The 23,563-nt window shown below is 30.0% G+C and overlaps 1 protein-coding gene across 2 annotated transcripts; it reads right to left on the bottom strand.

Annotated features, from left to right (window-relative positions):
• Positions 1 to 4,938: 4,938 nt before the first annotated feature.
• Npc2f (Niemann-Pick type C-2f) lies at positions 4,939 to 22,138 on the bottom strand. 2 transcript variants are annotated; one of them, XM_075302175.1, is made up of 4 exons: positions 21,599 to 22,138; positions 5,418 to 5,525; positions 5,139 to 5,308; positions 4,939 to 5,082 (listed from the first exon to the last, which is right to left on the bottom strand). In XM_075302175.1, the coding sequence occupies exons 1-4, from the start codon at positions 21,768 to 21,770 to the stop codon at positions 4,993 to 4,995; spliced, it is 540 nt and encodes a 179-aa protein (XP_075158290.1). In that variant the 5' UTR covers positions 21,771 to 22,138; the 3' UTR covers positions 4,939 to 4,992. The 2 variants fall into 2 exon arrangements, with proteins under 2 accessions (XP_075158290.1, XP_075158347.1); XM_075302232.1 differs by lacking the exon at positions 21,599 to 22,138 and adding an exon at positions 21,006 to 21,105.
• Between the last annotated feature and the right edge of the window lie 1,425 nt (positions 22,139 to 23,563).

Below are 23,563 nucleotides of genomic sequence, written 5' to 3'. Positions count from 1 at the left end.
CAATAAAAAAATTCATTATTAAATAATGAATAATTTTATTGATGTTAAAATTAAAATAATAATAGTTTCTAATGATAGAAACGACGAAATAAATATATAATAAAACAATAAAAAACAAAAAGAATCACATTTTCTTAAAAAATAAACAAAATAAATTCAAAAATACGCTGTCAAAAATAAAACACACATGTTCCTATGATCTCGCCCACAATTGACGACGACAACGTATTGGCGTATTTACGTCCTACGTTCAATTACATATATTACTAATTTTAACGCCGTACGTCGAAACGTCGTAATTGTGTTCCGGCCTTTAATTTGTCAACATATTTAACCCAGTAAACAATTAGTGGCGAACAATTGTGGCGAATTCCTAAATAAATAAAATTCCATCAATCTAGTTTTTTTTTTAAATAGAGTACATAAAGAGCACTGTTGGACATAAAAATACGGCACCAAAACAAGAGAGTGAACAAAAAGATACGAACACAAAAAGAGAACATGTTCTCTTTAAAAGAGATGTAATGGACAGCCTATGTTATGTTGATATCTTTCGTCAACTCTCCCGGTTTCCATCTCTATTTCTTTCTCTATACTCTCTCTGTCGCTTTGAATAAAATATCAAAACATATGTATGTTTAGTCGAAATTTGTAAATTTATATATGTTTGCATTCACACATATGATTTTTATGAAAAATTCATGCCCCAAACATAGTATATTCTAACATATTAACATAGATGTCCCAAACGTTTAGTGTTAGTTTAGGAACATTACATGTTTGCACTAAAATATATTGTGTTTTAAAATTGTGCCCGAAACACATTTTGTTTATATCGGAACATATGAAAAACATATTTTTCTAAGAGTGTAGAAACTTGTACTAAAGACTGTCTTCCACAATCGAATTACTTGGGTTGCGGTAACACTTGCCGATGGCAAGGTATCTTAGAACTTCTTAATACCGTCTTCTCAATTGTAAGTTAGTCCATACGGGGTATATATTAAACAACAAAAGGCCGATTAAATACGTATATAATTCAGTTTGACAAAATTTTCTATAGAAATAAAATTTTGACAAAATTTTCTATAGAAATAAAATCTTGACAAAATTTTGTATAGTAATAAAATTTTGACAAAATTTTCAATAGTAATAAAATTTTGACAAAATTTCTATAGAAATAAAATTATAGACCTATATGGACCAATTTTGGCATGGTTGTTCGGCCATATACTAGCGCAATGTACCAAATTTCACCACACCCAAAGAAATTTGTTAGTAGGGACAGCAGAAAAGTCTGCTAAAACAGCAGAAAGTCTGCTGAAGAAAGGACAGCAGTCATTGTTTGCTGAAATAGCAAACATTTCCTGCTATTTTTTAAGCTCGATTACACTAAAACATGTTTTATTTTGGCTAAAAGAAATAAAAATGTCAACTTAGGAGCTATCCTAACATAATGAACACAATATTTTATGAATATCTATAGCATTTGACCAAAAATCTGAATATTTATCGAATTGAGGCATAACAGCAAACAAAATGTTTGCTGATCGTATTTAGGAGCTTGTAAGTATATTACAGTGCAAAAATATACCAAAAACTACTTTTGGTTCTTAAATAGGCTTTGGGGAAAATTGTATAACCTAAAACTTTTATAAATTGTTGTTCATTTCGCCCTGAAGTACAAAAATATAACAGCAGACATCGACTGCTGTTTTTAGCAGACTTTTTTCTATGAGTGCACGTACCAAATTTCAACCGGATAGGATGAATTTTCCTCCTCCAAGAGCTCCGGAGGTCAAATCTGGGGATCGGTTTAAATGGGGGTTATATATAATTGAGACCGGTATGGACCAATTTTTGCATGGTTGTTAGAGACCATATACTAACACCACGTACCAAATTTCAAACCGGATCGGGTGAATTTTGCTCTTCCAAAGTGCTCCGAAGGTCAAATCTGGGGATCGGTTTATATGAGGGCTACATATAATTATGGATCGATGTGGACCAATTCCTGCATGGTTGTTAGAGACCATATAATAACACCACGTACCAAATTTCAACCGAATCGGATGAATTTTGCTCATCCATGTGGCTCCGGTGGTCAAATCTGGGGATCGGTTTATTTGGGGGCTATATATAATTATGGACCGATGTAGACTAATTTTTGCATGGTTGTTAGATACCATATACTTATACCATGTACCAAATTTCAGCCCATTGGAGAAAATTTGCTTCTCTTAGAGGCTCCGCAAGACAAATCTGGGTATCGGTTTATATGGGGGCTATATATAATTATGGACCGATGTGGACCAATTTTTGCATGGTTATTAGAGACATATACTAACACCATGTATCAAATTTCAACCGGATCGGATGAAGTTTGCTCCTCCAAGAGGCTCCGCAAGCCAAATCTGAGCGTCGGTTTATATGGGGGCTATACGTAAAAGTGGTCCGATATGGCCCATTTGCAATACCATCCGACCTACATCAATAGCAACTACTTGTGCCAAGTTTCAAGTCGATAGCTTGTTTCGTTCGGAAGTTAGCGTGATTTTAACAGACGGACGGATGGACGGACATGCTTAGATCAACTCAGAATTTCACCACGACCCAGAATATATACTTTATGGGGTCTTAGAGCAATATTTCGATGTGTTACAAACGCAATGACAAAGTTAATATACCCCCATCCTATGGCGGAGGGTATAAAAAGGAAAGTGTAATTGCAAAAATTTACCTGCACACAAAAAAATATTTTTCTGATTCAATCACGAAATTAATTGATCCAATTAATTTTTTAATTGAAATGTCTTCAATCACAGAAATGATAGTATCAATTAAAAAATTAATTGACAGTCAATTAAAAAATTAATTGATCCAATTAAAAACTTAATTGATACTATTAATTTGTGTGATTGATTTTTATTTCAATTAAAAAATTTGTTGAATCAATTAAATTTTTAATTGAATATTTTTTAAAACTCAATTAAGATTTTAATTGGAAAAATTTTCGTAAATTTTTTTTCTGTGTGGTGTTTGATCTGCGTTTTGCTTATGGTATAATTTATTTTTATTTGCAGTTACATGATGCCTGCGTTTGTGCATTTGATGGGCACAACGTAAATATGGAATGATTAATTATTGTTGAAATTGAACCAAAATAGAGTGTGTAAAAATATGTGATGTTTGCTTGCACGACATTATGAAAACTAATAAACAATTAATTAGTTTATAAATAAATAAAGTTAATTTTGTGTGTTTCTTTTCTCGAGTGGCGTCCTTTTTTCGACGACGAAAAAAGTGTTTTTCATAAAGATCAAAACATTTTAGGTTGTGACCATGTTTTTTTAACTGGAAGAAAAACATTTTTGACGAATACCATAACATTTTAGATCGTGACCATTGTCCAGCGTTGCCAGAATTGTTTCACCAAAAACCGCTAGATTTGCCCAAAAAAATAGTTAAAAAAAGCTAAAAAATGCTAAAAAATAGCTAGAAAAAAAGCTAAATTTTTTTGTATCAAAAGTCACATTTATGATTGAAATTTAACAAACTTAAAGGCTTTATTTCACTTACAATGCATATTATGTTCATTTTAATTCCACTTCTGTGAGACTGTAACAATATCTAAGGCATATTAGCTCTGTTTGCGTATTCGATACATTTTGATTACTATCACAAATTTTTTACTGGAAGTCCTTCGTTTTGTGGGAGCTACCTTCCCAACACCTCTATTTTATTTACTTGTTATTTTAAAATATTAAATGATCTAAGCATGCTTTGGATTTGGTAAAAAAATGATTTGTCATTTTTTTTAAATAAAATTTTAGTTTGGATTTGAAATTGCGAAAAATTCGAAATACATTACTTTTATTTAAATAGTAGAAAATACCTATAGTTTACATTTCCCAGTAAAAACATTTTCCTTTTCTTCATGAGCTATCAAAGTGCTTTAAAAACGTGCTAACGCCAACATAAATATCCAAATTCAGACTCGACTTCAAGTAGAAATTATTGTATATATACGTTTTTAAAATAAAGTGTTGAAAAACATCTTCTATTTTTGAACGCTATTTTGGTTTGTGGTTAAGATGCAAAAACTCCTCACATTTAAAGACTATTTCATTAATTCTTCCTTCTTTCATGAAAACATACCCATTTATAAGTTGAGTCAAATGATAATATTCCCAATAATTTACTGACAGTTTATCTAACAAATTTGTATGGTAATAGTAGATTTAAAGTTTACGATAACTTTTATGTATATAATGAAAAAAACTTTACAACAAGGTGTATTTGCTACAAAAATGCCCGCATAATGGCTGGACTCATTATTAATGTTTCAACTGAGCTTTGAAATATGTGGAAACCCTTATACTTGCAGCAAGGCTTAGATAAAAACGCCGATTTATCCATATTTCAATAGAAACATGTCGAAAATAAAAAAAGCCAAAAATAGCTAAAAGGGTCATGAAAAAAGCCAGAAAAAAAGCTAAAAGCTAAATGCATTTTTTTCCCGCTAAACGACTCCAAAAAAAGCCAAATCTAGCGGGAAAAAAGCTAAATTGGCAACGCTGCCATTGTCTTTTGATTCAAACAAAATTCTTTTTATCAATATAATAACATTTTAGATGAGGACAATTTTATTTTTCTTAGAACCATGTTCATCGCAAAAATAGCTCCTATAATATTATTTTGCTCTTCGAATATGATTGTGACAATCACGTTTCTTCTCTGCGTGCAATTAATACTATCTCATTCTATGCTTAGCACAATGATAACGAATCTGATTTTTAAAGCCGTGTTAAACCTCTTACTTGAAACAACACCGATATGACTTTTTTATGTTCTTCCCAAAATGTAAAATGCTAATCTTTACACAACGATGCCTCTCAATCGAGGTTTCTCCATAAATAATGAATATCCCAAATAATATTGATTTGCCCTTAAATATTTATTCATCATTTGACATAATTATTAAAGATGCTGTTACATTTCTTTTATCGTAACTGGTACTAAGAAACAAAGTATCTTTTGATAATATTGATTAACCGCCTCCCACATCATAGTGCCTGGTACCTGTGGAACAACAAAGCAAATAATTAATAATTTAATAATTTAATTAGTTTACATACCGTTGGTAGTGTTCGATTTACATGAAGAGAAGCCCAATATGATTTACCATCACTATCATTGGAAATGCATGCCTCATCACCCTCACAAGGATCTGGGCTAATGTGGGCATCTGTTTTGACGGCATTCAATATCCACATTACTTCATGTTTCAAAAATGTCGTATTATTATCTGAAAATTGAAGAAAAAATTTAATTGCAAAATCAAAATTTTCAAATTAAAAAAAAAAAAAATAAATAAAAATAAAAGCATTAAAACTGGCTTAAGTAAAAATAAGTACCTTCATCATCGAACATGACATCAACAGTAACTGTTGTACCACGGTACATGGTACAAGGAATTTCCGAACAGCTCGATATTTTCAGGTATAGAATTAAATAACGAGACCCTGGAACGAGAAAAAAATAATTTATTATTGATTCTCATTATAAAGTACTATTATTTCGAAAACTGCTGATACTTTGGACAAAGCCAAATCCGGATATAAAAAAAACTTTTTTAAATGTTGCAAATGGGAACATAAATTATAGTATTTATAAAAAAAAACAAGTATATACAGCAGTAAGTTCGGCCGGGCCGAATCTTAAATACCCACCACCATGAACCAAATATTAGGGTTTCCTTTGAAATTTCAGGAGGGCATGAGGACCTATGAGGACTATATCAGATTCTGGATTTATAAGAACCATTTTTGTTTGAGTTTTAAAGGAATCATTAACATCTCTTGTAAGTGTGTAAGAAAATTTAAAATAACGTCTTGATTTGAAATCTTAAATCTGTAGATTTTCACCCGAGAAGTAAAATCTGGAAATTTTACATTGAGAAGCAATTTTCATGATCAGTGCGCCTTCTATACCCTCAAGAAGTCAAGTCTATATGGAGGCATTACCAAATGGACCGATAAAAACTTAATCTGATACACGTTTTTGTTGGCCTAAAATACCAGAATATTTAAAATTTCAGGCAAATCGGATAAAAACTATGGTTTCTGGGGGCTATACTAAGATATGGACCGATACTCACCGTTTTCGGCACACCTCTTTATGGCCCGAAAATACCTCCAGATTTCCAATTTCAGGCAAAATGGATAAAAACTTCGGATTCTAGAAGCCCAAGATGTAAAATCGGGATATCGGTCTATATAGGGGCTATACCAAAACATTGAACGATACGGACCATTTTCGGCACACCTTTTGATGGTCCTCAAGTACCTCTAGATTTTCAATTTCAGGTAAATTGGATAAAAACTACGGTTACTATAAACCCAAGACCCCAAATCGGGAGGTCGGTCTATATGGGGACCATACCAAAACATGGAGCGATGCTCCCCATTTTTGGCACACCTCTTTACGGTTTTAAGGTACCTCTCGATTTCCAATTTCAGGTAAATTGGATAAAAACTTCGGTTTCTATAAGCCCAAGTAGTATAATCGGGAGATCGGTCTATATGGGGTCTATACCAAAATATGGACCGATACTCACAATTTTTGGCACACGTATTTGTGGTCCTACAATACCTCTAGATTTCCAATTTCAGGTAAATTGAATAAAAACTGCGGTTTCTATAAGCCCAAGAAGTAAAATCGGGAGATCGGTCTATATGGGGGCTATACCAAAACATGGACCGATAATCACCATTTTTGGCACACCTCTTTATGGTCATAAAATACCTCTAGATTTAAAATTTCAGGCAAATTGGAAAAAAACTACGATTTCTATAAGCCCAAGACCCCAAATCGGGAGGTCGGTTTATGTGGGGACTATATCAAAACCTGGACCGATATAGCCCATCTTCGAACTTGACCTGCCTGCAGACAAAAGACGAGTTTGTGCAAAATTTCAGCACGATTGCTGAAATTGAAGACTGTAGCATGATTACAACAGACAGCCAGACAGACAGACAGACATCGTTATATCGTCTTAGAATTTCTCCCTGATCAAGAATATATATACTTTATAGTAGTATATAGTCGGAAATCGATATTTCGGTGTGTTACAAACGGAATGACAAACTTATTATACCCCCGTCACCATTCTATGGTGGTGGGTATAAAAACTGTGAATTAAGCTTAGAATCAAAGACGTATATCTTTGATATAAAGTTTTTTCCTTGTCCAAAAGTCGATTAACTTTTCAATGAAGTCTTTAATTTAAATTTAATTTTATTTATTTCATGGAATTATTATGTTTGGAGAAAGTTTCCTGGTATTTAATAATTTTTTGTGTACGTTAGTTAAATGATCTGAAAAACGGAATTATACACAAATGAAGCCTAAAGATTTACTAAATTCGTTTGTAATTTGCACACAAAACAAAGTATCGTCTACCTTTTGCATAAATATTTCATTGATATGTAATCAATCACAAATCCTAGAGTATCACACCAAAGCAATGACTTCCATAAGCATTGGATTGCATGGATGGAAAAAGAAAATTCCACAATGAAATAATGTCTGTGACCATAAAGACATTTAAGTCGCAAAAATAACAACAAAATAAGACAATAATTTATAATTAATAATGGTATTAAGTTGTTAATAAAAAAAATACAAGACAAACAACAAAAACGTCCATTACAAACCAATATTGATAAACAATATTTATAAATATTTTAGATTCTTCAACAAATAATAAATCAAAAAATTAAAAACCGGTGACAATTTAAGAACCGGTCAATAACAGCAAATAAATATACCAATAGCTCTGTTGTTGTTTTGCTTTTTTTCCTGAAAAACTACAACAACTGGGTTTGTAACATAAAATATTTTGAATTGCACTTGAGTCTCTTAAATACGAGTACTTAATTGTATATCAGTATATGTCAATACAATACAGTTTTGTTTATTAGGAAATTTAATTATTTATGTCTCTTTGATGGCGCTATCGATTTACACTTAATTATCAATAGGAAGCGCTCACTTAAAATCGAGAGGAAATATAAATAGAACTAGAGAATTTAGAATTCCTCCAATTTTCTTCGTTTGTGGAGCTATTAAACTAGACTTTTGGGAGGCATATCGACGCAAAATCATGACATTGTATTAGCAGAGACATCTAGCGGTCTTACTATGACAAAGCTGCCTCTTAAAAAAAAGGCTCTTTCATCCAATTGACTAAAGGGTTGCCATGGTTTAGAAAAAAATCAACTAACATCTTATATATGCAAATCGATGATTTTAATGGCTTTAATTATTTGCCGAATGCCAAGTACTGTTGTTGAACAAACTTCACCAGATATGTCATCAGAAGTCACAAGAAATGCCATTCATATCAATGACGCACTCACATCAATGACGCTTTCGAGACGTATTATTTATGTCTCTTCAACAAGTATACGCTCCCTTATAAATTTTGTATTAATCATTTCGATCACTTAGTAGACTTGCTGCCTTATTATCATCATCGTAGCAAGGTAGAAAAACCCACAATAAAAATTTCTAATCGGTATGACAAATGTAGGCGATTTTTTCGAATTTAAAAATAAAACGCAAAATATTTTAAAGAAATTCTAAAATTAGAAATTCACCGATATATTATCCCTGATTAATATTAAATTGTAATAGTAAATTTTCTACAAAAAAAAAAAAAAACAAACAAATTGAGCTTGTTGTGAATTTTATACAAAAGATAAATAATATATATCATTAATTTACAGAAAAAATAAACATTTGAATTAAAGAAATTATAAAGTCGAAGATTTATAATCAAGCTAATGTTTGGTGTATTGTATAAAAAAAAATAATAATGCCATTAATTTGGATTTAACAATACGATACGAAATGTTTTACATTTTATTTTGATTGAAAAAATAATTCAATGCGTCACATATATGTTACATGAGATTTCATCTACACAGAAAAAATATCACCAATATAGTTTTTACAGATATATACACAAAACAGATTAAAAGTTTGTTAGCTAAACGGGTTCTAACGAAGCTTTGTGAAAATTTTAATTAAAATAAAAAATATAATTGAAAATTTAGCTTATTGTACAAAACAAACAAAGATGCAAATTCTCAAATTAAGTCAAATCATATGTGCAATATATCTAAATATCGCTAAACGACTTAAAAAACAGATCTGACGAAAAAAGCCAAATTGTCAACGCTGTGCAATAACCTAACGACAGTGATACAAATGAGATTAATGTTGTTGTTATAAAATAAATAAGATCTTCCAAAATTGAGTATTTCGAATAATTGAGTGATATTACAATGCACTGAGCAGGGCTGCCAATTTTGGCCGATTTATCGGCATTTTGACGATTTTTGACTCAAAAAATAGCAAATGCCGATTTTTCGATTTTGGCTCGAAAATGGCGATATTAGCTCCGTTACAAATTTTTAATGGAATTCATTTGTTTACCCGGAAAATCCAACAAAAGAGACACATACATTTGTCAGTTTTCACACTCAAAAAAAAGTGAACTCTCTATTTCACTAAAGCCAATTTAACTTTATTTTAGTTCATGGAATTATTATGTTTGGGGAAAGTTTCATTTACTCTAATAATTTTTTGCGTTAGTTAAATTAACCAAAACTGAAGAAAAAAATATACACAAATGAAGCATAAAGATAAACTAAATTCGTGTCTTCCACAAAATATGTTATAGTTAGTTGAGTATAGTTAGTTGAGTATTTCTTTAAATTTGCAAATTTTACTACAAATGCGTTCACCATGAACTTCGTATGTCACTAAAGACATTCTCCAATTTTTTCTTTTAAACTACACATTTTTCATTAGCAAGTGAAAAAACTTAATTATATCTAATAAATTTTCTTGAATTTGTCGAAAAATATTTACTTATTTTAATTACATTGGCGTGATGCCAGCGTTTGTAATACTGTTTAGTTAAAATTTTCTAAAAATGTTCAAAATTTTCTAAATTAAACCGAAAGTTTTCTTTCTGGTGGGTTCACTGTTTTTTCAGTGCAGATATACAAATTGCAAGTTATTAAATAAGGATATTATGGCCTTATTTCGGCAAAGCGGGCGATACATATATGGGAGCTATATCTAAATCTTTACTGATTTTGACTGGTAAATAAATAATTCGATGAAATTTTGCGTACTTTAATGGCGCTTAATTACATTGTATTAAATTTGAAGACGATCAATTAGTAAATAAGCGCAATATGAACCTATTTGTTGAAATCGGACGATACAATATATGGGGGCTATATCTAAATGTGTTCCTATTTTCAATAGCGTTCGTCCTTGCGTCAAAAAAACGCAATGAACCAAAGTTCATTAATAATTGCGACTGGAATCCTGCGATTACCAAATACGTGGGGTACGAAGGGATAGATCGACTCAGGAGGTGATTCTGAGTCGATCAGTATATATTTTATGGGGTCTAAAATCTATATTTGTAGTAGGCAATTTTTTTTTTCAGATCAAAGTTATTGTTAATGTACTAATTACACTAGTTCACACTGAAAATATACATTTGATGAGAGTTGACTTTTGTTATGTATTTTGATCTGCTGAATTCGAAAAAGAGGTTAAAAAATTTATGGAACAGTTTTTGTAATATCCCGTTATTTTTAGTTTTTCCCTCTTTTTTCACTAAACAAATTATATCTCGAGTTAGAAATTTCCAAATACGTGGACAGACAGGGCGAAGGGATAGATCGACTCAGGAGGTGATTCTGAGTCGATTAGTATATATTTTATGGGGTCTAAAATCAATATTAGTGGTAGGCAATTTTTTTCAGATCAAAGTAATTGTACCCTAACTTTAATGTTTTAGAAGCGGACATTTTGAATATGCAAATAGTTACTGTATGGCGCTCGAGTGCTTTCGGCTATGACTTAAGGTGGAATTACATACCATGCGGTCATGCGTACGTACGTCATATGCTATTGTCAAAAAAAGTTAAAATGTTGGAACTACAATTATTTGAGTTACACGACAAAAGTAACGTATGCATATGACGCATAAAGTTGACGAACTTTTAACTTTTCAATGCGTCGGGTGCGTTGACAACATGTAAACAAATCAAGAAACGAAGAACAATCTAAAATATGGACGAGAAATTATTGATTGAAGTTAAAATACATAAAGTCCTTTACTGTAAAAAGTGCGTGGAATACGAAAACATAACAAAAAGCGCAGAGGCAAGGAATGTAATCAGCAAATTCATTGGTGCCCCGACGCATGCTGTATAACTCAATTGAAGAATCGTATTCGTCAACGCATTCGAATACAACGTACGCACGCATGACCGCATGGTATGTAATTCCACCTTTACTGCGTAGAATGCGTAGAATGCTCATTTGATGAGAGTTGACTTTTGTTATGTATTTTGATCTGCTGAATTCGAAAAAAAGGTTAAAAAAAAATTATGGAACAGTTTTTGTAATATCCCGTTATTTTTAGTTTTTCGCTCTTTTTTCACTAAACAAATTATATCTCGAGTTAGAAATGTCCGATTATATCTTTGGAACTTAAATGAAAGGTATTGAGATGACAAATAATCGTGTATAATTGGATCTGTATAATTGGTTAAGTGGTTCAAAAAATATCGATGCAAAAAGGGCAAATGTTCAAAAAATATGTTTTACAGTGAACCTTTTCCCCGCAAAGTACAAACCATTGAAAGAAACATTTTGTTTCACTTCATGGTCGTATAGATGATACTCTAACGTAAGTAATAAGACCAAATAGACAAATGACAAAGTTATAAGCAATTGAGTGAACAAATCCGATGTCAAATCATATAAATCACCCACACAAAAATGTCATTCGACCACGCAAAAATGCATTCTCGATTTTTTGACGATTTTACGATTAATATGCCAATTATGACGATTTTTTTCGGAAAAAAGTGACGATTTTTCTTGAAATGTTATTGGCAGTCCTGGCAGTGAGTTATTAAACGAGAGCGGGAGAGAGACATTTAGTGTTGAACCAGTAAGACGACACTAATGATCAATTTTTTAAGTACGCATAAAAACAAACAAAAGAATTAATGATTAGTTGTACTTTTTAACTGCAGTTCACGAAATTACATCATCTTATAGAAGAAAAAATTAACTAAAAGTAAAGAAGAAAATCATTGGCGCCAAATCGTGATCATTCTTACTATTTTTGGGAATCGTACGAGAATTTTCATTTGTTTTAGTTCATATTGAACTTATGTGTACGGTCATTGAACTTTATACTCACGTTTAGTTCATAAAATTTTTGAGACATACTTAAAAAATTTAAGATTTCATTAAGTTGTGGAAAATTTCGATAAAAATATTAAAATTTAACTACAAGCAAATAATTTTTTTCCAATAAAAATAAATTACATTTAGCGTTAGTTTAACTACGGAAATTTTTTTTCTGTGTACAACATACAACTTTAGCCATTTCACATTTTTTTAAGAATATGGACTATATAATTTTAATATTCAAAAAAATTCTCAAATAATAATAATGAAAAACAAACATTTGATTTCGATTACCAAAGTTCTTCCCTATTGAAGCTTTCATTCCCCCCATTAAGACATTTGCAAATAGTCAATGTCACATATTTCCCATGGTATTCCATATGGGTGGTATAAAAATAGCGTTTTTGTTTACCCAAAAAATCCATGCAAGTTTATGACCAATAAAACGATTGATAAGCATATTTTTTTACCTTCACTACTCGAATATCTATTGAACTAAATATGGTCATTTAAAGACGACAGTATATTTATATATTTTTTTTAATATCACTATGACATGAAAATGGGCCTGTCTGTCTTAGTAATTCTATTCCAATGCTCTCTGTAACTACAATTGGATCAATTTAATTTTAATATTGTGTGCTGGTAGTAAAATTGTTAGTGATTTTTGTTTTTGTCGATTAAAGTTTTTCACGAAACTTTGATTTATTATGGATGATGATCATATAACCATAAACGAAAAGAAACTACAATGGTAATCAGTCACCAAACGCTGATAAGGGGAAATTTTCCCACAATAAATAAGAAGTCACACGGTTTAGACGATTACTACAATGACAAATTGGATTGTTGGTCATATAAAATAGTGCCATAATAATTGTCCTATCTCCAATTGAAAATTAAAAATAGTTTTGAAAATAATTTGCTCTCTATCGGCATTTAAAGCCGGCACAGATAGAGTTTTTGCTATACAGCAAATGGGAGAGACCTTGGTGCAATGGGTAAAATAAGGGTTTTGTATTAAGAGCCTCATAAATAAAATCGGGTGTATTTAATTGGAACAAATGGAATGGAATGAAGTGAGTTAGAATGGAATGGTGTGAAATGCAATGAAGCTAACAATAATAGAAACGCACAATTAGTGATCATATTTCTTCTCTGTGTGCGGCAATTAAGCAAAAAAAGAATTCGCATTTTAAGGACATGGAATCTTTGGCCTCACGTCAATACTTTTTATTTTGGGTGTAATGGAAGAAAGTACACAGAAAAAATATCACCAAAATGATTACAACAAAAATTTTGGTTGAATTATAAAAAATATTCCAATAAAAATTTAATTCATTCAACCAACTTTTGAATTAAAACAAAAATCAAATTAATTGTTTAATTCGACTAATTAATTTTTGTTGTTGTAACAGTGTGTTATGTTCTCATCCATTTTTGTGTTGCGCTTTTGCAATTAATTAATTTGATTGATTCGTTTTTATTTACGTTGCACTATGGGGCTACATCATGATTTTAGCGGCACAAAATACTTCCCACCAAGTTAGCTTCACAAAATTTGGTTAGAAGATTTGTAGTTATAAAAAATCGATTTTAGAAAAGATGGGCGGGCCACGCCCCCTTTTTAAAGTAATTGCCATAAATACCTCAAAAACGGTGTTATTTTTTGTATCCTTCAGTTGTAGCTCTTGACTAGGCAAACAAAAATGCTGAATAACAGGTTGGCTGATAAGTCCCCGGTCAAACAAAGAAAAACACATTTTTTCTCAAAATTCGTTTTTATTATTCAACATAGTTCCCTTAAAGAGCGATACAACGATTATAACGACCTTCCAGTTTGTTGATACCATTTTGGTATCACTCCTTCGGTTTTGCCTCAAAATAGGCCTCAGTTTCGGCGATCACCTCTTCATTGCAGGCAAATTTTTTCCCTGCGAGCATCCTTTTAAGACCTGAGAACAAGAAAAAGTCGCTGGGGGCCAGATCTGGAGAATACGGTGGGTGGGCAAGCAATTCATGAATTTTTGCCATCGTTCTCAATGACTTGTGGCACGGTGCGTTGTCTTGGTGAAACAACATGTTTTTCTTCTTCATATGGGGCCGTTTTGACGCAATTTCGACCTTCAAACGCTCCAATAACGCCATATAATAGTCACTGTTGATGGTTTTTCCCTTCTCAAGATAATCGATAAAAATTATTCCATGCGCATCCCAGAAACAGAGGCCATTACTTTGCCAGCGGACTTTTGAGTCTTTCCACTCTTCGGAGACGGTTCACCGGTCGCTGTCCACTCAGCCGACTGTCGATTGGACTCAGGAGTGTAGTGATGGAGCCATGTTTCATCCATTGTCACATATCGACGGAAAAACTCGGGTGTATTACGAGTTAACAGCTGCAAACACCGCTCAGAATCATCAACACGTTGTTGTTTTTGGTCAAATGTGAGCTCGCGCGGCATCCATTTTGCACGGAGCTTCCGCATATCCAAATATTGAGGAATGATATGACCAACACGTTCCTTTGATATCTTTAAGGCCTCTGCTATATCGATCAACTTCATTTTACGGTCATTCAAAATAATTTTGTGGTTTTTTTTGATGTTTGATGTTTCTTTCGGGCGTTCACCGTCCTCCGTGCTCATTTCACCACGCTTGAATTTTGCATACCAATCAATTATTGTTGATTTCCCTGGGGCAGAGTCCGGAAACTCATTATAAAGCCAAGTTTTTGCTTCCACCGTATTTTTTCCCTTCAGAAAACAGTATTTTATCAAAACACGAAATTATTTTTTTCCATTTTTTTTCACAATAACAAAAGTTGCTTCACAAAAGACGCTCTATCTCACAAACTAATTGACTTACAGACGTCAAATTTTGACACGAATCATTTGAAGGTTGGTACTATATAAAAATAATATGCATTTAATACTAGCGACGCCATTTATGTGTCAGACCGGGGACTTATCAGCCAACCTGTTATATTAAGTCGGAAAATTTCTTCTCAAAACCCCAAAAATGACGAAAAAAATTCGGTTTTCTGACTTCAGCTCATGAACTATTGAAAATTTTACCAAACAAACAAGGTAAGCCTATATAATTATGAACAACTTTCTAGTACACTGAAAGTTCATACGACTACTCCTTAACAAAAATGTTTGCAATTTTATTTGTCTTTTTGGTAATCCAAACTTTTTAAAACGTTTAGTCACTTTGATGTTGTTTTTTTTTTTAATTATGGTATGTGTAGGTTCTTGTAAACAAGAAATATATGAGCTAGATCTGTCCATAGTTCAAAGATGAAGTATATTGTGCACCCTTGAATCCTGACGAGAGGTACCTTCTCGATCTTTTTTTCAACACTTGCTTCGGGCCTCAGATTAATTTTTTGCAAGGAAATCTACAGTTACTACAAAAATCTTGTTTCTTTTAGATAAATATACTAATATTTTGTATAATGTGGCAGACATCGGGGACCTTTCATATTTTGTGAAAAATATTTCACTATTTTTAATGCAATGACGACGAGACTTTTGAGTGCCATTTTCCGAGGAGAAAGCAATTAAGATTGGCTGTAAATGTTTTAAAAACCAATACTAATACCAGTAAAAGATCCTAAAAGGTTCTTGCGAGAAAATGCTCTTCTCTCTTTCGTGCGAAAAAATGGTTTTCATCACCGTTTCCACTGCCATTTGATTTCGGCTTTTCGACATGAAAATCCAAAACTTTTTGTTTTAATTTTGTGTTTTTTTTTGCTGCCAAGACTACGCCTGCAAACGACTCAAACCGTCAGACTTCAATATGTAATTTCTATAATTCGAATCATTTCTCTTATTTGTCAACAAAAACTCAAAGATTTCAAAATTTTTAAACCTGAGTGTTTCTGAAAAATATCATTCATTCATTCATTAGCAGTCAAATGCAGACAGTTTGTCATGGCATAAAACTGAACATTTCTACAAACAATCACATGTAAAACTTTCCCATGACACTTCACAACATTTTTAGTTTTACTCCACGAAAAACGATAAAACTCTTCAAAACTTTACAAAAAAAGTACACACAAAAATCCATCAAAATTACTACGAAATACAAACATTTAGCAAATTCTATTTGTATATACACACACAAAATTTCACGAAAATTTTTCCAATTATAATTTTATTTGAGTTTTAAAAAATATTCAATTAAAAATTTAATTGATTCAACAAATTTTTAATTGAAACAAAAATCAATCACAAAAATAATAGTATCAATTAATTTTTTAATTGGATCAATTAACTTTTTAATTGATCTTCAATTAATTTTTTAATTGATACTATCATTTCTATGATTGAAGACATTTCAATTAAAAATTAATTGGATCAATTAATTTCGTGATTGAATCAGAAAAAAAATTTTTGTGTGTAGTTAAACTACACAGAAAAAAATATCACCAAAATATTTCCAATTAAAAAGTTAATTGAAGTTGAAAATTTTTTCAATTAATAAATTAATTGATACAATTAACTTTTTAGTCATGATAGAAACATTAAGTTAATTAAGTCAATGATTGAAATTTTTAAAATGTTTAATTAAAAAATTAATTGATACAATTAACTTTTTAACCAAATTCGGAAGACTAATTCAGTTAAAAAAAGTGCTGATTTTTTTTACTTTTTTAATTAAAAATGTATTTCAAACAATCATTTGTTAATCCAAATAAAAACTCTAAGCCAATCTAACTAAGTAATTAAAAATAGTTACCTTTTTAAATTAATAAATTAATTGCGTTTTGCAATCAACTTCAATTAAATTTTTAATTGAATCAATTAAAAAATTAATTGAATTTTGCTGAAAAAATCAATTAATTTTTTAATCAAGAATATTTTCTATGCCCAATTAAAACTGTGATTGATACTATCATTTTCGTGATTGAAGACATTTCAATTAAAAAATTAATTGGATCAATTAATTTGGTGATTGAATCAGAGAAAAAAATTTTTGTGTGTACTCTCCTTGAGTATTAGAACTCATACTTACATAATTTTTTTTTATAAAAATATTTATCTAAAACAACAGTTTTTAATTTTACGAAAATTGCGTTGCTTTACTCTTGTTATGGCCTATTACAAGTTGTGTCAACATTAACGGCTGTTTGTGCATAAACAGGGTTGCCAACAGTAACAATTTATTTCGATTTTTTACTATCAATGTGTTCGTTAGTAAACCCCATCTAGAAAAAGTTTAAAGTTGTAATTTTTTCTTTTTTTGGCTAAAAACGCGATTTCAGCCATAGTGCCTTGGTATTTGATACTATTTCTGTGTTAGTGTTGCCAATATTTTTTCTGCATCATGTCCCCAAATTAGGACGCTATTGTCCCCAAAAATCCCCAATTTAAATTAAAGTTCCTCACACAAATCCCCAACAAAAGTTTTTATGTAGTTTTGTTTTAGATTTCTTTTTTTAATATTATTTTTATAGAAAACTTTGTCAACTTAAAAATTTTTTTTGACAAGTTTTTATGAAAAAAAAATAAAGAAATAGGCTCTGTTTAAAAAATGTTTTAAATTGAAGAAAAATATAAAATTTTGTCATACCAGTTTTGGAGCTGTGAGATCAACTGTCAAAATGTCAGTGCCAGTAAACCTTACAGGATTCTGAAGTTCAAATTTGTATATTTGATATAGAGAATTTCGTAGAAATTGTATTTCTATGAAATTTCTTTTTAATTTTGTTTTTAGAATTTTTTAAATTGTATTTTTATAGAAAAATTTGTGAAATTTAAATTTTTATAGAAAATTTGTCTTTATAACATATTTTGAATTAATGATTTTTTTAATTTTATTTTTAGATTTTTTTAATTTTATTTTTATAGAACATTTGTTTTTATAAAAAATTTTCTCAAAATAAAAAAAATTCGGGTATTTTACCAAATAAATAATTTTTATAATTTTTTATGATTTTTAATACACTCTAAAGCTTGTCTGAAACGTATGACCTCAAATATTTTCAAAAATTCGCAATTTTTCTAGAATGTATTTAGCATTTTTACCGACAAAATTTGAATAATTTGTTCCATTTTATAAATTTTTACCCTGTTTTTAATATATTTGAAACAAAACAAGTTAAAATTACCCATTAAAAATATAAAAAAAAACGAGTTATAAAAAATTTAATTAAAAGAACTTCCAATGTAGTTAAAATAAAGAACATCTTTGGAAAACATTTTTGGAAGTGCTTTTAAAGTTATGCCTTTAGAAGAACTTCCAAATTTTTTTGCTGGGTGTGAATTAAAACCTTTATTCATTGAATTATTTTCTACTATCTGCTTTTTTAATTGATATACATATTATATTATTATATTATTATATATATATATATATATATATATATATATATATATATATATATATATATATATATATATATATATATATATATATATATATATATATATATATATATATATATATATATATATATATATATATATATATATATATATATATATATATATATATATATATATATATATATATATATATATATTTTTTTTTTTTTTTTTGTAAAATTGAATTTTTGATGTTCATTACTACACACAAAAAATGTTTTTCTGATTCAATCACGTAATTAATTGATCCAATTAATTTTTTAATTGAAATGTTTTCAATCACAGAAATGATAGTATCAATTAAAATTTAATTGATCCAATTAAAAAATTAATTGATACTATTAATTTTTGTGATTGACTTTTGTTTCAATTAAAAAATTTGTTGAATCAATTAAATTTTTAATTGAATATTTTTTAAAACTCAATTAAAATTTTAATTGGAAAAATTTTCGTGAATTTTTTTTCTGTGTAGGTTAGGTTAGGTTAGGTTAGGAAGCTTTGAAACCCTCAGAAATGTCACCAGCATTACTGAGGTGGGATAATCCACCGCTGAAAAACTTTTTGGTGTTCGGTCGAAGCAGGAATCGAACCCACGACCTTGTGTATGCAAGGCGGACATGCTTACCATTGCACCACGGTGGCTCCCATGTGCATTACAAAAAAAATTTTGGGCGCTTTTGAAAAAAATTTGGTACAATTTGGGGTTTTTTACCTGAGATTTGGGGGGAAGATTCCAAAATCTCCTGGCAACACTGCACCCAACAAATCTGAAGGATTGGAGATGGTGTCGAAAATGTAGATCTACAAAGAGGAGCAGGATATAATAAAGTCGGACCCGGCCTAGTTAGGCTTTCCGTTCTTGTTTAATAATGGAGAAATAAAAATAATTCCATGTAAACCAGATTACACGGAACCGATTTAGGAAAAAATCCCCACAAAAGTTCCAAAATTTATGGAAATTTCCCACCAAGTCCCCAACTCAAAAATCTCATTCCCATCCATGAAAAAATGTCCCCAATTTGGGGAAAATTCCCTGTACTGGAAACACTGTGTGCATAAGCGTAGGAAGGCCTCAGAAATTTTTTTTTAAATATTAAAATGTTAAACACTTGTATCATTTTATAAACTCTTACTCTTTTTTAACCTATCAAAAAAAAAAATACCCATTAAAAATAACAAAAAAACGAGTTATAAAAAATTGAATTAAAACAATTTCCTGCGTAGTTAAAATAATTCTTTGTGAGGAAATTTTTCAAATGCTTTTAAAGTTGTGCCTTTAGACCAACACCCAAATTTTTTGCTGGGAAAAATTGTGGAACTACTTATAGTTGCTTTTTTATAAATTAAATGTCTAGTTATGTTGAAGTCTGATTTTTTATTCATTTTTATAAAAAACATTAATTGAACCTATAACTTCAGTCAATGTTTTTTGTTAGGGGGGCTATAGACCACCCCCCCCCCTTGGAAAATTGTTTAGCTACGGTAATGACTGTCTGTGATTGAAGAAATTTCAATTATAAATTATTAGGACTCATATTGACTTGAAAAACTTTTTTGTACGATATTTCGGTTATGATACAGACAAACTGGGCAATTTTTTGTACGTACAAAAATTCGACGCCATACTCTAACCAACAAAATTTGTAGCTCATATTGGATGTACAACCTTACGTGTAGGAGTATATTTCGAAAACTAACCTCAAACAACAGTGACCCCACCCAACAGGAAGGAAAATTTTGGTTAATTTTAGAAAAATTAGGTTAATTAATTATTTTTCGACAGATTTATTATTATTAGACATAATTATTTTTTTTTTTCACTCGTAAAAGAAAATTTCGTTGTGTGAAGTAAAAAAATTGAGTTCAAATTTGGAAAGATTTCGTTGTGTGAAGTAAAAAAATTGAGTTCAAATTTGGAAAGATGTCTTTAGTGCCATACGAAGTTCAAGACGGGCGCATTATTGGTAAAATTGTAAGAAAATTCTGAACAAATTTAAAAAAAAAATCTGAACTATTTTGTGGGAAGTACGAATTAAGTAAATCGTTATGCTTCATTTGTTTTTTTTTTTTCATTTTAATTCATTTTAACTAAAGTACGCAAAAATAATATTAAAGTCAGGAAAACTTTCTCAAAAACATAATAATTCCATGAACTAAAATAGAATTAAATTGGCTTTAATGCCATATAGGTTCACTTTTTTTTGAATGTTATTCGAATTTATTTCGAAAATATTCGTGGGAAAAGGTTGGCACTAATTTCGGTCACATATGTGTGACCATACCCCTTCAGATTGGCTTTAGAAATGTATATTTTTTATTATCAATACTCACCACAATCTTGAAATGGCAATGATCGAGCCATTAATATTTTTTTCCTTACTTCATCGGCATATCTAGATATAGTTCCACCCGTTCGACAGATTTATTATTATTAGACATAATTATTTTTTTTTTCACTCGTAAAAGAAAATTTCGTTGTGTGAAATAAAAAAATTGAGTTCAAATTTGGAAAGATGTCTTTAGTGCCATACGAAGTTCAAGACGGGCGCATTATTGGTAAAATTGTAAGAAAATTCTGAACAAATTAAAAAAAAATCTGAACTATTTTGTGGGAAGTACGAATTAAGTAAATCGTTATGCTTCATTTGTTTTTTTTTTTTTTCATTTTAATTCATTTTAACTAAAGTACGCAAAAATAATATTAAAGTCAGGAAAACTTTCTCAAACACATAATAATTCCATGAACTAAAATAGAATTAAATTGGCTTTAATGCCATATAGGTTCACTTTTTTTTTTAATGTTATTCGAATTTATTTCGAAAATATTCGTGGGAAAAGGTTGGCACTAATTTCGGTCAAATATGTGTGACCATACCCCTTCAGATTGGCTTTAGAAATGTATATTTTTTATTATCAATACTCACCACAATCTTGAAATGGCAATGATCGAGCCATTAATATTTTTTTCCTTACTTCATCGGCATATCTAGATATAGTTCCACCCGTAACTAGATTTGGTCCAATATTAATCCAAACATCAGCGACTAATACCAGGAATGACAATAAAATTTTCAAATAAAAAACACCTTTCATCATACTCTTCTGCCACTCTAGAAAAACGATTTATATGCACTGTTTTAAACGAGACCTTTTTCGTAATGATTTTATTTCGTCCGATTTTTTTTAAACAATTAAAATTGATGAGCGATTTGACTGTCTTGTTTTATCAATTGTTTTGGTATTCGTTTTTTGTTATTGCTGAATTTTTTTTAATAACCACTTTTGTTTTAACGGTTAGGACACTGTTTTTTGTTTTGTATCATCTATAATTGGTTATCTGTTTTTTTTTTTAATATTTATAATATTAATATATTTTTTTCTTTTTATTTGCATTTATTAATTATTTTTCTTAATTTTTGTATATGTTTTTTAATTTTTTACTATATTCAACTTTGGCGGTCGCGAGTCTACTGGCTTACCTATCGTTATTGATTTGGTCTAAAGAACCCATTTTCATATCTATCACTGGTACTTCGTTGTTATGAATTAGAAGCGATACGAGGAAAATTTGAATGGAGGGATTTGGTCAACGCCAACACTATCGACGTCATAATTATCGTCGTCGTTTCTGTAATCACTACAAGTCATTGTCGTTATTTTTTTCCAGATTTTTGCCATAGTTTGATAGACTCAAGTACCCGCCCATTTTTTTGAATAGTTTTTGAATGATGGGGGGCAATTTGATTAATTTTTTTTTCGTCCCAGACTTGGTTTAGATTTATATGTATGGAATACAAAAACACATTTCTCATAATCAGTTGAGAGTGAAGTGGACGGGGAAGGGGATTTTTTTTGAAAGGAATTGCACGTATTTCCGATTGTTATATTCGTGCATTAGATCACTGCTAACAATATTAAAGAAATTAACATTTTACACTCTGCTACAAGATTTATGTACACTAGAAACGAGAAAAAAACATAACATGGATCCAATATACTCACAAAAGAGGGCGCTAATGCCAACTGAACTTTATTTTAGTTCATTAAGGCTAGTTGATTTTAGTTAAATTTTGTTATTTGAATAATTTTTTGGAAACTTTAATGACGTGAACTAAAAATAAGAAAAAAATTTATACAAATATATTGCACAATTTTACTAAAAAAAATAGTTCATATTTTCCTAAAATAGGTGAAGTTTGCTTAAATTGAGTTCATAAGTCTCTGAAATGAGTAAAATTTTAATAAAATTGTATCTGCCTTGAACTTCGTGTAGCGCTAAAGATATTTTAACAATTTTCAATCCCAATTTATTCTCTCAGCATTAGAAATTTTCTTAAACAACAGAAAAAAATTATTATTTTCTACAATTTTCCTAAAATTGTTAAAGTTTGCTAAAATTGAGTTCATAAGTCTCTGAAATGAGTAAAATTTACTAAAATTGTATATGCCTTGAACTTCGTACAGCGCTAAAGATATTCTAACAATTTTCAAATCCAATTTTTTCTCTCAGCATAAGAAATTTTCTTAAATAACAGAAAAAAATTATTATTTCCTATAGAAATAAAATTTTGTCAAAATTTTCTATAGAATTAAAATTTTGACAAAATTTTCTATAGAATTAAAATTTTGACAAAATTTTCTAAAATTTTCCTAAAATGGATGAAGTTTGCTAAAATTGTGTTCATAAGTCTCTGAAATGAGTAAAATTTACTAAAATTGTATATGCCTTGAACTTCGTACAGCGCTAAAGATATTTTAACAATTTTCAAATCCAATTTTTTCTCTTAGCATAAGAAATTTTCTTAAATAACAAAAAAAATATTATTTTCTATAGAAATACAATTTTGTCAAAATTTTCTATAGAATTAAAATTCTGTTAAAATTTTCTC

The sequence above is a fragment of the Haematobia irritans genome, chromosome 1, assembly GCF_050003625.1.
Source record: "Haematobia irritans isolate KBUSLIRL chromosome 1, ASM5000362v1, whole genome shotgun sequence".
Taxonomy (NCBI): Eukaryota; Metazoa; Arthropoda; class Insecta; order Diptera; family Muscidae; genus Haematobia; species Haematobia irritans.
This window is presented reverse-complemented; position numbering and strand designations above follow the sequence as displayed.